The sequence below is a fragment of the Rhinatrema bivittatum genome, chromosome 1 (genome assembly GCF_901001135.1).
Source record: "Rhinatrema bivittatum chromosome 1, aRhiBiv1.1, whole genome shotgun sequence".
In the NCBI taxonomy this organism is placed as follows: Eukaryota; Metazoa; Chordata; class Amphibia; order Gymnophiona; family Rhinatrematidae; genus Rhinatrema; species Rhinatrema bivittatum.
The window spans coordinates 409,237,656-409,252,186 of NC_042615.1; the positions used below are offsets into that span (position 1 = coordinate 409,237,656).

Consider the following 14,531-nt stretch of genomic DNA (forward strand, 5'->3'; position numbering starts at 1 on the left):
CCGCATCTCAAAAAAAGAAATAGTTGAGATGGAGAAGGGAGACCAAAATGATAAAGGGGCTGGAACAACTCCCCTATGAGGAAAGACTAAAGAGATAACGACTGTTCAGCTTGGAGAAGAGATGGGTGAGGGGGGGATGTGATAGAGGTGTTTAAAATCATGAGACATCTAGAATGGGTAAATGTGAATCGGTTATTTACTCTTTCGGAAAACAGAAGGACTAGGGGGCACTCCATGAAGTTAGCATGTAGCACATTTAAAACTAATCGGAGAAAGTTTTTTTCCACTCAATGTACAATTAAACCCTGGAATTTGTTGCCAGGGGATGTGGTTTGCAGTTAGTGTAGCTGGATTTTAAAAAGGTTTGGATAAGTTCTTAGAGAAGTCCATTAACTGCTATTAATCAAGTTGACTTAGAAAATAGCCACTGCTAATTCTAGCATCAGTAGCATGGGATATACATAGTTTTTGGGCACTTGCCAGGTTCTTATAGTCTGGATTGGCCACTGTTGGAAACAGGATGCTGGGCTTGATGGACCCTTGGTCTGACCCAGTATGGCATGTTCTTAAGTTCTTATTTTCTTACTATCACCTGTCTTTCAGGGGTTTTCTAGAGGTCCATTTTTTCAACGGGGCTATGATATAGCCTTTTTTTAAATACTTGCCAGAAATTCGGATTATATGGCTGCTGCCACCTGTCATCTTTTCCTACACATGCTGTCTGGACATGCCTCTGTCTTGCCCCACCACACTCACCTCGGACATGGTCAAACTTGTTGGCCCCAATCCTATCCGTTCCAACACCATAAGAACAAAAGTATTCTCGGCCTCTCTAGGATGATCACTTTGTAGTTTTGTCAAAATTTTACTCTCTATGCATGTTATCTAATGTAAAAATACCAAGCTGTTTTACAAAAATAAAAGTATTACTACCACAGCCAAGGATCAAACGAGGGTCTTTTAAAATGGAAATCTAATGCTCTTGCCATCTGATCTACTGCAGTTTTCTCTAAAGGCAAGAACTTTAAAATCATTGAAATACTTTTCTTTCAACATGTCTCAGGTTTTGGTTCAGGTCCATTATTGTTCCCTGGTCACAATATAGCCTGACAAGTTAATACTCATATCACTTTTATGACACAATCCCGGGAGACAAAGGAAAAAAACTTAAAAGGTTATAATATACTAACATTTCCAGCCATAATTAACATAGAAAAAAATATGCGAGTACATTGCAGTCTTACGATGTTGTGATGCAGTTCTACGATGTTGCGATGCGGCCCGTGGCTGGAGCCACGAGCTGCCTCTTACCTCCATCACTGTCCCAGCTAGGCTGCAGCCTGACTTCCTTGAGGTCCAGAGGCCACTATCTTCGCCGCTCCCGCAGCCAGCATGGAACCGCCGACACAGCAGACCCCTGTGGCCCAGCCGCCACCTTGCCGGTATAGCAGTAGCCATGCTGGGTTTCTCTAATGCGGCCTGGAGGCGGCTGAAGCCGGGACCTGTTCGGCTGTGCCGCCCCCGGGCCTCTCCTGCGTGGCTGATGCTGACGACGACGTCGGGGCCTGCCCTGAGGCCCAGCTCCTCTGAACCGTCTCTTCTCTGCAAGGCGGCAGCATGGCCGCTGTCCGGGGTCCTGCCATTTCCTCCTAAGGGGCGGGCCCGCACCTTTTCTCTTCATTCATCTACAAATATTCCTCATCTACGCCACACCAGGAACTCTAGAGGCTAACCCCTCCCCTCTAATAGAGATGATAGCCAAACATCTAAATTCAGACAAACCAACCATCATACTGGGAGACTTCAACATTCACGTAGACTCCACCCCTCAATCCACTAACTGCGAAACCTTCCTTACCTCCCTCAGTCACCTTGGATTCACAGAAATAATCAGCGGGCCCACTCACAAAGCAGGTCATACATTAGACCTCATATTTATCAACGATAGCTGGTCCATCCATACAAATCCCACCTGCACGCCAATCCCATGATCAGACCACCAGCTTATAGACACAACCCTCAAAATGAAAAACACACCTCCTCCAAACATCTCCAAAACCACCATTCATTTCAGGAAACCATGCGCACTGGAGTTACTCAACAAACAATGCTCCAAAGACCTCAAACAAATTGACTTCTCAGACGCCAACACAGCCACCACTTCATGGATCAAACTCACGAACAAAATAGCTGATCAACTCTGCCCAACCTCCTCAAAAGAAATCCAACCGACACGAGACAACAGAAAACCATGGTTCACCCCGGAACTCAAAACCCTGAAACAGAAACTACGAAACAAAGAACAAAGCTGGAGAAACAACCCTTCTCCCACATCCAGACTTGACTACAACACCTACAGAAACGCCATACACAAAACAAAAAAGGACTTCTATGCAAAAAGAATTCATAACTTCATCTTCGACTCGAAGGCTTTATTCTCCTACGTTTCATCACTCACCAAACCAACACCACCATCCATTCCAGACCATCTAGCGCTCAGTAAGGCCAACGAACTAGCCACCTACTTCAAAACAAAAATCTCAAACCTCACCCTCTCCCTTACAACCCACCAAACGCTTCCAACACCTCATAGCACATACCAACTCACTCTGAATTCTAGACTAGAGTCATTCGAGCCCACATCAGCCATGGAGATTGAAAATTTACTTAAAAAAATTAAACCATCGGCACATCCCTCGGACCCACTCCCTACTAATTTGCTCACTGCCATCTCTAGCACCGTCGCAAAACCTATTGCAGAAATCATCAATACCTCCTTAGCCATGGGCACAGTTCCTAATCAGCTAAAACTTGCAATCCTCAAACCCCTACTGAAAAAACCAACTGCATCACCCATGGACCCAGCCAACTACAGACCCATTGCAAACCTGCCCCTGATCTCCAAACTGATGGAAAAAGCGGTAAATAAACAACTTTCCGAATACCTCGAGGAGCACAGCATTCTTTCCCCGGCACAATATGGTTTTCGCAAATCTCGAAGCACAGAGTCCCTTCTGCTTTCCCTCACTGATAATTTACTTTTGAACCTGGAGAAAAAACAGTCATTCTTACTGGTCCTACTAGACCTATCTTCAGCGTTCGACACGGTAAATCACTCACAACTCCTAGAACAACTATCAAACATAGGAATCAAAGGCACAGCCCTCTGTTGGTTCAAATCGTTCCTATCCAACAGGTTTTACAAGGTCAGAATCAACAACAAGGAATCTGACCACATCCTATCAGACCAAGGCGTACCACAAGGTTCATCCCTCTCCCCTACCCTGTTCAACATTTACCTCCTCCCCCTCTGCCATTTGCTATCTCAACTCAAGCTTACTCATTACCTCTATGCAGACGACATCCAGATCCTAATCCCCATCACAGAATCAATTCAAAAAACCTTCGTCTACTGGGAGAATTGTCTTAAACCAATTAAACAACTACTCTCCAGCCTAAACCTGATTCTAAACTCCAGCAAAACAGAGCTGCTACTAATCTCACACAACCCGAACAACCACCCACCTAGTCTGGCACAAACCACATCTTTAAACATGGAGCTCTCTGCAGACGTCAGGAATTTAGGAACTTGGCTTGACAATCAACTTAACCTTAAAAAATTCATAAACACAACCACCAAGGACTGCTTCTTTAAACTACAGGTCCTAAAGAAACTAAAGCCACTCCTTCACTTCAATGACTTTCGCCTCGTTCTTCAATCCATTATTTTTTCGAAACTTGATTACTGCAACTCAAACTTACTGGGCCTCCCCTCCAACAGCATCAAACCCCTACAGATGGTACAAAACGCCGCAGCCAGAATCCTAACACACTAATAGAAGAGACCATATTACCCCCATCTTGAGCTACCTCCACTGGCTACCCATCAAACAGAGAATCATATATAAAACCTTAACCATTATCCATAAAACAATTCATAACGTCGCACCTATATCTCTACAAACTCAACTTCGCCTACACTCATCGGCCAGACCCATCAGAAGCGCCTACAAAGGCACATTAGTCGCAGCTCCCGCCAAATCAACGCTAAGAAAAAGAGCACTATCCACTGCGGGACCACATCAATGGAATGCGCTCCCACCAGACATAAGACTCGAACCCAACCTACCAGAGTTCAAAAAAAGGTTAAAAACCTGGCTCTTCAGGCAAGCGTTCCAATTCCCAGAGTGTAACTAGGCACCTCCTCCTGTCTTTCAGATCCAACCATTGCAAGGTGTCACAAACACATTGACACTCAATTTCATACACGGACTTGATTATTTGCAATATCTATTTATTTAAGTCATTCTTATCATATTATATTATTTAACCGATTACTTGCAGACTATATACGCTACTAAAGTTCCTTGTAAAATGTGAACACAAATAATGTTATAATAATATTATCTGTTTGTTAAATACTATTGTTACTTTCACTGTTTCTTGTAATAATGTTCAATAGTTGATTGTTATTGTTCTATGTTCTATGTAAAAAACCCCAGTCTAACCTCCCAGACCAGGGCAACCTTTTCGTTACTTGTAAACCGGACTGATTTGTATTGCATACAGGAATTCTGGTATATAAAAATTAAAAATAAAATAATAAATAAATATAAAATTTAATGGGCCAGCCAGGTTTGGCCCATCTGAACTCCTCCCAGGGAGTTGCCTGTCTTCTGCCCTATAAAACGGCTCTGCTCTCAGTCAGTCCTTGCTTCGGCAAGGAGCTAGTCCTCCTGGGTTAGTCCTCTCAAGGACTTCTTGTTTCCAGCTCCTTCCTGGCATCTTGACTTTCTTCCATGGATCTTCGTTTATCTTCCTGGTCTTTGTCCTGATGTTCCTTGATATCCTGATGGTCCTTGATGTGCTAAATTCTGTCATGTTCCCGGTCCTAATGTTCCAGTTCCGGTGGGACCCGTACCGCCGGAGATTCCTTGTTTTTCATCTGAGTTTCCAAGCTCCAAGGTTTTATCTTGTCTTCCCAAGTCCCGACTCTGGAGGATCCGAGGGGTTTCTACTAACCTGCGCTATGAGACTTCCTGAGCCTGTCCCGATCTCCTTGTGGTCTGCGACCGGCCATCCGGCTATGTAGGGCACGAAGGGGACAATGTGGTCCATGACCAGCCCCACGTGCTGTGTAGGGCGCGAGGGTCTTGCTCATTGGCCACTGTGCCAGGAGCTACTGACCCCGCCCTGTCCCTGGACCATCCTGAACCGCCCACGCCCCACCCCCTCCCCACCCCTTTTTGAAAGCCCCGGGACTTAAGCGCGCCCCGGAGCTTTATGTGCGTCATCGGGCCTTTTTAAAATAGGCCTGGCGCGCGTAACCTTTTTAAAATCCGACCCATTATGGGGTAGATTTTCAAAGGTGTGTATGCTACCCGGCGCGCACACATGGACGTGAATGTTATAAAATCGGGGGTCGGCGCACACAAGGGGGTGCACACTAGTGCATCCTGCACATGCCGAAGCCTACAGACTTCCTCATTTCCCTCCCAGTCCGCTCCAATTTCGGAGCGGACTGGGAGGGAAATTCCCAACCCCCTACACTAACCTCCCATTCCCTTCCCCTAACCTAGCCCCCCCTAAATCTTTATTTTAACTTTTGTGCCTGCCTCGAGGCAGGCGCAGGTTGCGCGCTCCAGCACCCTGCCGACACGTGATCCCCTTGCACAGCGACAAATGGCTGCTTTGCCAGGAGCCTCTAGCCCTGCCCCGCCCCACCCCCTGGACCACCCCACCCCCTCCTTACCTCTTTCCCGAGGCTCTGGAACTTATACGCATCCCGGGGATTTACGCGTGTGACCGGGCCTTTGAAAACTGGTCCAGTACGCATAAGGCCAGTCACACACATAAACCCCCAAGATTTACGCACATAATGCTTTGAAAATCTACCCCTATATTTTTATTATACATGTATTTATATCATTCTTTATGACACAAGGACACAATGACACAAACTGATCAAATAAAACATCTTAATTTGCTTAGGACATAAGCTTTAACCTTAAAATATCCTGTTATGAAATTGTATTCTTCTAATTACTGTTATCATCATTACCCAACAAAAATTTCATTTTTTCCTTCTGCTCTCTACACTTCTTGCTAAAGACAAGTCTAGGCATGTTTTAGATTTCATGTGATACCACATATCTCCTTTTATTTTATACAAGTTTGCTTATGTTCATGTTTAAATCATTAAATAAATCATGAAGGAGGAGGGAGGGAGGGTTGATGTGTAGTTGTGGGTGATGCAGTTCTGCTTCTAACCTCTGGATGGCAAAAGGCAGGGGGGCCTTGTGGTAGTTTTCCTAAAGCAGGGTGGGAGTTTGTGGGGGATGTAGTACTCCTTCTGCCCCCTGGAATGTGAAAAACAGGGGGGGGGGTTCCATTGTAACTACCCAGGATACATTTCTTTTTCCCAAGATTCTTCACACATTCCATGATGGCTGCCTGCCTCTGTATGTCAGAGTACATGATCTCTCTTTTCTTTTATAATAGATAATTAAAAATATTTCTCTTACTTTGCTTTTAAAACAATATGTTTTTCTCTCAGTATGCTTGTTCACAGTGTGCTGGCTTGCTTTTTTGTGTCTTTTGCTGGCTTGCTTTTATAAACACACAAACAAAAATAAATCCTGGTTTCTACTCATTTTTTATAATTATACGACTGTTCAAAAAAACTATAATCTTGGCTGGGGTCTGTCTTTTTTAGTTTCAGACATTTAAAAAAAAATTAAAGAGGATAGCAGTGAGGGTGGAGGTGGGTGACAGTAGTCATTTTTCTTTCTGTTACAGAAATTCTCTGCTGAGATGAATTTTACAATTCTCATACAGTACTGTGTTTAATGAAAACAAAAAAGAAAACACTGTCACACAAAAAATGTATGTCTTGTGGAAGAAAGAAAAGGATGTTCTAATTTTAGTTAAAGGTTTAGTTTGACTGAAAAAAATAGAAGCATTTTAATTACTGCTATCAACTACCCTTTACAAACCTCTCCCCCCAGCTGCTAACTGAGCATGCTCATTTCTTCCAACATGGATGCCCTCCATGCTCTCTCCTTGTAAACAAAAGATCTGAACATGTGCAGGGATGCTGTCATGCCCCTAATGTCATTCCAAGATGGCTGCCTGCAGCATGGTTCACAACAGCGGGATTCAAGCTCATGGATAACCTCCATGCTCTCTGCTCATAAACAAAAGATCTGAGCATGCACACGGATGCTGTCATGGCCTGTGATGTCATTCTAAGATGGCTGCCTTCAATACAGATCACAAAAGCATAATTCAAGCATGCTTTGTTTTGGTTTTATTGCACAAGCAGGGTCAAGCCATCATTTTTGGACCTTTTCTGTCCCCACCACAACAGCCACCATCTTGATGTGCATCATTTCCTGTCTCCATGTGCCCACCGCCATCTTAAAAAATGTATTTCTGGTTCCACTCTGTGCCCTCTACAAGGGCCAGATGGGGCACAACCTTAAGTGATGTCATCAAAAAGGGACAAAAAGAGGTGAGGAGTGGGCGGGGCTATGGCAGATGTCAACAAAGGGGCGGGGAAATGGTCAGGGCTTAACCCAGAAGTGAACGCTGATTGACTAAGAGTGGCATCTGTGGGTGAGGCTTGACCCAGAAGTGGGCATGGCCATCTGTCAAAACAAAATTTGACAAGATGTGTAATATACTACTCGCGCATATTTGAGTATACGATATAAAATTGCAGCATATCTCTTTTCCCGTGCCAATACATGTGTATAGCGCATGCACATTCATTTTAAAATTGAGCTGACAGTGTGTAAAAATATGCATATATGGCACTATGCCCATACTTTTCCACAGAGACAGGGTAGAGAATTTTCAAAGATCCCTTTGAAAATTGCACTCACAATCTATTTAATTTTTATCATATCTCACAGTATTCTATCGGAGAGGCATATTTCTAAATTTATTAAATCATTCATTTTCATGTTAATCTACTAAACAAAAATATTTCAAACCTTTTTAAGAATTGTCTCTAAAGAAGCTTCTCCTGAAGCCTGGCCTGAAACATCTTGAATGTCCGTAGCAAAATCAAAAGCATGGAGCACAATGAGTTTTTCCAAAGTTAATGAATGGTCAGTATCCATCAATGTAGCATTTACGGTTTGTTCCAAAATGGCCCAATGTCTAGGCTTCAGGCAGGGGTTTCTCAAGTCTGTGATGATTGGAAGCTACAAAAAGAAAAGCACTCATGATTTTCCATTTCTATTCATTTATGAAAGATAGACATAAGAACATAACATAAGAACAGAAGAACATTCCATACTGGGTCAGACCAAGGGTCCATCAAGTCCAGCATCCTGTCTCCAACAGTGGCCAATCCAGGCCATAAGAGCCTGGCAAGTTCCCAAAAACTAAGCCTATCCCATATTACTGTTGCTAGTAATAGCAGTGTCTATTTTCTAAGTCAACTTAATTAATAGCAGGTAATGGACTTCTCCTCCAAGAACTTATCCAATCCTTTTTTACACCAACTGCACTAACCTCATCCCCTGGCAACATATTCTAGAGTTTAATTGTGGGTTGAGTAAAAAAGAACTTTCTCCAATTAGTTTTAAATGTGCCACATGCTAACTTCATGGAATGCCCCTTAGTCCTTCTATTATCCAAAAGACCCCTCATGATTTTAAACACCTCTATCATATCCCCCCTCAGCCGTCTTTTCTCCAAGCTGAAAAGTCCTAACCTAATAGGGGAGCTGTTTCATCCCCTTTATCATTTTGGTCACCCTTCTCTGTACCTTCTCCATTGCAACTATATCTTTTTTTGAGATGTGGCAACCAGAATTGTACACAGAATTCAAGGTGTGGTCTCACCATGGAGCGATACAGAGGCATTTTCCATTTTATTAATCATTCTCTTTCTAATAATTCCCAACTTCTGTTTGCTTTTTTGAATGCCGCAGCACACTTAACCGACAATTTCAATGTGTTATCCACTATGATGCCTAGATCTCTTTCTTGGGTTGTAGCTCCTAATATAAAACTATAGCATGGGTTATTTTTCTCTATATGCATCACCTTGCACATCCACATTAAATTTCATCTGCCATTTGGATGACCAATTTTCCAGTCTCACAAGATGTTCCTGCTATTTATCACAAACTGATTGTGATTTAACTTCTCTGAATAATTTTGTATCATCTGCAAATTTGATTATCTCACTCGTCGTATTTCTTTTCAGATCATTTATAAATATATTGAAAAGTACGGGTCCCAATACAGATCCCTGAGGCACTCCACTGCCCACTCCCTTCCACTGAGAAAATTGTCCATTTAATCCTTCTCTCTATTTCCTGCCTTTTAGCCAGTTTGTAATCCACGAAAGGACATCGCCACCTATCCCATGACTTTTTACTTTTCCTAGAAGCCTCTCATGAGGAACTTTGTCAAACGACTTCTGAAAATCCAAGTATACTACATCTACCGGTTCACCTTTATCCACATGTTTATTAACTCCTTCAAAAAAGTGAAGCAGATTTGTGAGGCAACACTTGCCCTAAGAACATAAGAACATAAGAAAATGCCATACTGGGTCAGACCAAGGGTCCATCAAGCCCAGCATCCTGTTTCCAACAGTGGCCAATCCAGGTCATAAGAACCTGGCAAGTACCCAAAAACTAAGTCTATTCCATGTTACTGTTGCTAATGGCAGTGGCTATTCTCTAAGTGAACTTAATAGCAGGTAATGGACTTCTCCTCCAAGAACTTATCCAATCCTTTTTTAAACACAGCTATACTAACTGCACTGACCACATCCCCTGGTAACAAATTCCAGAGTTTAATTGTGCATTGAGTAAAAAAGAACTTTCTCCGATTAGTTTTAAATGTGCCCCATGCTAACTTCATGGAGTGCCCCCTAGTCTTTCTACTATCCGAAAGAGTAAATAACCGATTCACATCTACCCATTCTAGACCTCTCATGATTTTAAACACCTCTATCATATCCCCCCTCAGTCGTCTCTTCTCCAAGCTGAAAAGACCTAACCTCTTTAGTCTTTCCTCGTAGGGAAGCTGTTCCATTCCCCTTATCATTTTGGTAGCCCTTCTCTGGACCTTCTCCATCGCAATTATATCTTTTTTGAGATGCGGCGACCAGAACTGTACACAGTATTCAAGGTGTGGTCTCACCATGGAGCGATACAGAGGCATTATGACATTTTCCGTTTTATTCACCATTCCCTTTCTAATAATTCCCAACATTCTGTTTGCTTTTTTGCCTGCCACAGCACACTGAACCGACGATTTCAATGTGTTATCCACTATGACACCTAGATCTCTTTCTTGGGTTGTAGCACCTAATATGGAACCTAACATTGTGTAATTATAGCATGGGTTATTTTTCCCTATATGCATTACCTTGCACTTATCCACATTAAATTTCATCTGCCATTTGGATGCCCAATTTTCCAGCCTCACAAGGTCTTCCTGCAATTTATCACAATCTGCTTGTGCTTTAACTACTCTGAACAATTTTGTGTCATCTGCAAATTTGATTATCTCACTCGTCGTATTTCTTTCCAGATCATTTATAAATATATTGAAAAGTAAGGGTCCCAATACAGATCCCTGAGGCACTCCACTGTCCACTCCCTTCCACTGAGAAAATTGTCCATTTAATCCTACTCTCTGTTTCCTGTCTTTTAGCCAGTTTGCAATCCACGAAAGACATCGCCACCTATCCCATGACTTTTTACTTTTCCTAGAAGCCTCTCATGAGGAACTTTGTCAAACGCCTTCTGAAAATCCAAGTATACTATATCTACCGGTTCACCTTTATCCACATGTTTATTAACTCCTTCATAAAAGTGAAGCAGATTTGTGAGGCAAGACTTGCCTTGGGTAAAGCCATGCTGACTTTGTTCTATTAAACCATGTCTTTCTATATGTTCTATGATTTTGATGTTTAGAACACTTTCCACTATTTTTCCTGGCACTGAAGTGAGGCTAACCGGTCTGTAGTTTCCCGGATCACCCCTGGAGCCCTTTTTAAATATTGGGGTTACATTTGCTATCCTCCAGTCTTCAGGTACAATGGATGATTTTAGTGATAAGTTACAAATTTTTACTAATAGGTCTGAAATTTCATTTTTTAGTTCCTTCAGAACTCTGGGGTGTATTCCATCCGGTCCAGGTGATTTACTACTCTTCAGTTTGTCAATCAGGCGTACCACATCTTCTAGGTTCTAAGTGAACCTAGAAGATGTGGTACTCCATTATGGGTACCTCCACAACATCCTCTTCAGTAAACACCGAAGCAAAGAAATCATTTAATCTTTCCGCGATGGCCTTATCTTCTCTAAGTGCCCCTTTAACCCCTCGATCATCTAACGGTCCAACTGACTCCCTCACAGGCTTATATTTTAAAAAGTTTTTACTGTGAGTTTTTGCCTCTACAGCCAACTTCTTTTCAAATTCTCTCTTAGCCTGTCTTATCAATGTCTTACATTTAACTTGCCAATGTTTATGCTTTATCCTATTTTCTTCTGTTGGATCCTTCTTCCAATTTTTGAATGAAGATCTTTTGGCTAGAATAGCTTCTTTCACCTCCCCTTTTAACCATGCCTTTTTTCCACCTTTCTTAATGTGTGGAATACATCTGGACTGTGCTTCTAGGATGGTACTTTTTTAACAATGACCATGCCTCTTGGACATTTTTTACTTTTGTAGCTGCTCCTTTCAGTTTTTTTCTAACAATTTTTCTCATTTTATCAAAGTTTCCCTTTTGAAAGTTTAGCACGAGAGCTGTGGATTTGCACACTGTTCCTCTTCCAGTCATTAAATCAAATTTGATCATATTATGATCACTATTGCCAAGCGGCCCCACCACCGTTACCTCTCTCACCAAGTCCTGTGCTCCACTGAGAATTAGATCTAAAATTGCTCCCTCTCTCGTCGGTTCCTGAACCAATTGCTCCATAAAGCTATCATTTATTCCATCCAGGAACGTTATCTCTCTAGCGTGACCCGATGATACATTTACCCAGTCAATATTGGGGTAATTGAAGTCTCCCATTATTACTGCACTACCAATTTGGTTAGCTTCCCTAATTTCTCTTACCATTTCACTGTCCGTCTCACCATCTTGACCAGGTGGGCGGTAGTATACCCTTATCTCTATAGTCTTCCCCGACACACAAGGGATTTCTACCCATAAAGATTCAATTTTGTATTTAGTCATGCTGACTTTGTTCCATTAAACCATGCCTTTCTATATGTTCTGTGATTTTGATGTTTAGAACACTTTCCACTATTTTTCCTGGCACTGAAGTCAGGCTAACTGGTCTGTTGTTTCCCAGATCGCCCCTGGAGCCCTTTTTAAATATTGGGGTTACATTAACCACCTTCCAGATTTCAGGTACAATGGATGATTTTAATGATGGGTTACAAATTTTTACTAATAGGTCTGAAATTTCATTTTTTAGTTCCTTCAGAACCCTGGGGTGTATACCATCCGGTCCAGGTGATTTACTACTCTTCAGTTTGTCAATCAGGCCTACCACATCTTCTAGGTTCACTGTGATTTGGTTCAGTCCATCTGAATCATTACCCATGAAAACCAACATAAACTTTCCCTTTTCTGTCCATCTATGTCAATATTAGACATGATTAAGCATTTCTTAACTAGAAATACCAGATCCAATTTTTATCATTTATGTTTTTTAATTAACACTTTTATGTGACTTCCCATCAATTAACTATAATAATCTGATTTAATTGGTACGAAATAGAATCTTCTTATTTTCCAACTCATTAATGTATTCCAGAAACTTACAATTTCATCTCCTCATGTTTTGAGATTACAACGCAGGCAGAATGTATAGCAAGAGGACAAGTTTCAAAAGAATTTGCCCAGATAACTAAGCAGTTACTCAGCCAAATTACTCTGGCTGAAAATGTGCCTCCCTTTAGTTGGCAAAAGTATATCCACATGTACTTTTCACCACTTAAGAAAGTGGCAGGGAGGGTGGGGAATGTAAAATATGTGCATGGATTTCATTTTTAAATCACCATGTATACTTTACTATGCATAGATTGCACTTGGGGTGTACATGCTCACATTCTTCTTTTTGTTTGGCTTTTCATGTTCTTTCTTTATTGTTTTTCTTTGTTTTATTTCATTTTTAAATAGTGTGCAATTTTCAGAGAAGTCAATATTGAAAATGTTTGGGTAAGTCTGGGACTAAACCATAGAAACCTGGGATTTTAAATATTCTTCCAACTGACCATTACCTGGCTAAAATTTACCTGGATAAAAAAGGCATTCTAGGGGTGAGGCAAACTTATCCAGCTAGCTAAGCACCAGCCAGAAAAGTTTATCCAGATAAATCTGGTCAGGGTCTAGAGCATGCCTAAAGTTATCTGGATAAATGTAACTTTTACATTTAGCCAGCTATATTCAAATTTAGCCAGTAAAGTAAAATAAATAAATAAATAGATAAACAGCCAAGCAGGCCTAATTCTATACCCCCACTCCACAAAATACTTCAAAAAGCATTTAGTGCCTAGGACTACATCCCTCTCACCCTCAAAATAATTTAAATAAGTTGTAAGCCACTGCAGCCTGAGCAAACCCCATATTAAATTAAAAGACCTAGTTCTGGGTCCCCCTCCTCCAACACCCAAAATCTCTCTAAAACTCCAGTATTGAGCCAGAAGGCAGTAAGAATCTACTCTTTAACCCTGACTACCCTGGCTCTCAGCACACCACTTTAATCACTAGGCCCTCCATTCCTAACACTATTACAGTAACCCTTTACACCAAGTCATACATTCCACTGAATTAAAGCAAACTGCAGTACCCAGGGCCCCAAACATAGAACTGCATGTTAATCAGCTCATAAATATCCTAAACAATGCAAATCAAATAATGATGCTTGCTGAAAACAACCATGTTATTTGATTTGAAGTTAACTACTACAACTCAAGAATATTAGTTAACTTCTCCTGGAAGCATCAGCATGTTAATGTATGTCTCAATGCTCCTGGGGCCCTGTATTAAAGTAGCTGATGCCCCCCTGAAAATAACCAAAATCCCCACAGGTCTGCACAGATCCCTGTCCTACCCAACCCCCTCTCCCACTACCCCTGGAAGTAGCCATTCAAAAATATTTCTTAAAAAGTTTAAAATTTGGCACCAAGCCCTGCCCCCAATCCCTACCCCTCCCCCTTCAATCAAAAAATCCAGCTTCTAGAGGCTAGGACTTCCACCCCAGATATTCTCCCTTATTAAAAAATGATTTCCTGGTGATCCAATATAGGCCTGGAGCTGCCCCTAGGGTCCGAGCTAGGTAGTCACCATTTTTCAAAATGATGTTGGTCCTTGTCCTCATCACAGTCCTCCATAGACAGCATAACAAATTAGCCACAGAAGTGTATGATGTCATCTGATGGAACTGTAATGGAACTGCATACCAACCCAACATAAGTCTCCTTAGTCTTTCAATAGCTAAGCTTCAACTCTAGGAGGAGATTGTGTGGCTGATTTGTCTT

At 41.8% G+C, this 14,531-nt stretch overlaps 1 protein-coding gene across 1 annotated transcript in view; it reads right to left on the reverse strand.

The window, feature by feature from the left end:
- DNAH6 (dynein axonemal heavy chain 6) overlaps positions 1–14,531 on the reverse strand; it is a 3,261,518-nt gene that overhangs the window by 2,467,034 nt on the left and 779,953 nt on the right. The window contains 1 exon segment of the mRNA XM_029602297.1: positions 7,998–8,210. Within this exon segment, the coding sequence (XP_029458157.1) occupies positions 7,998–8,210 (213 nt within the window).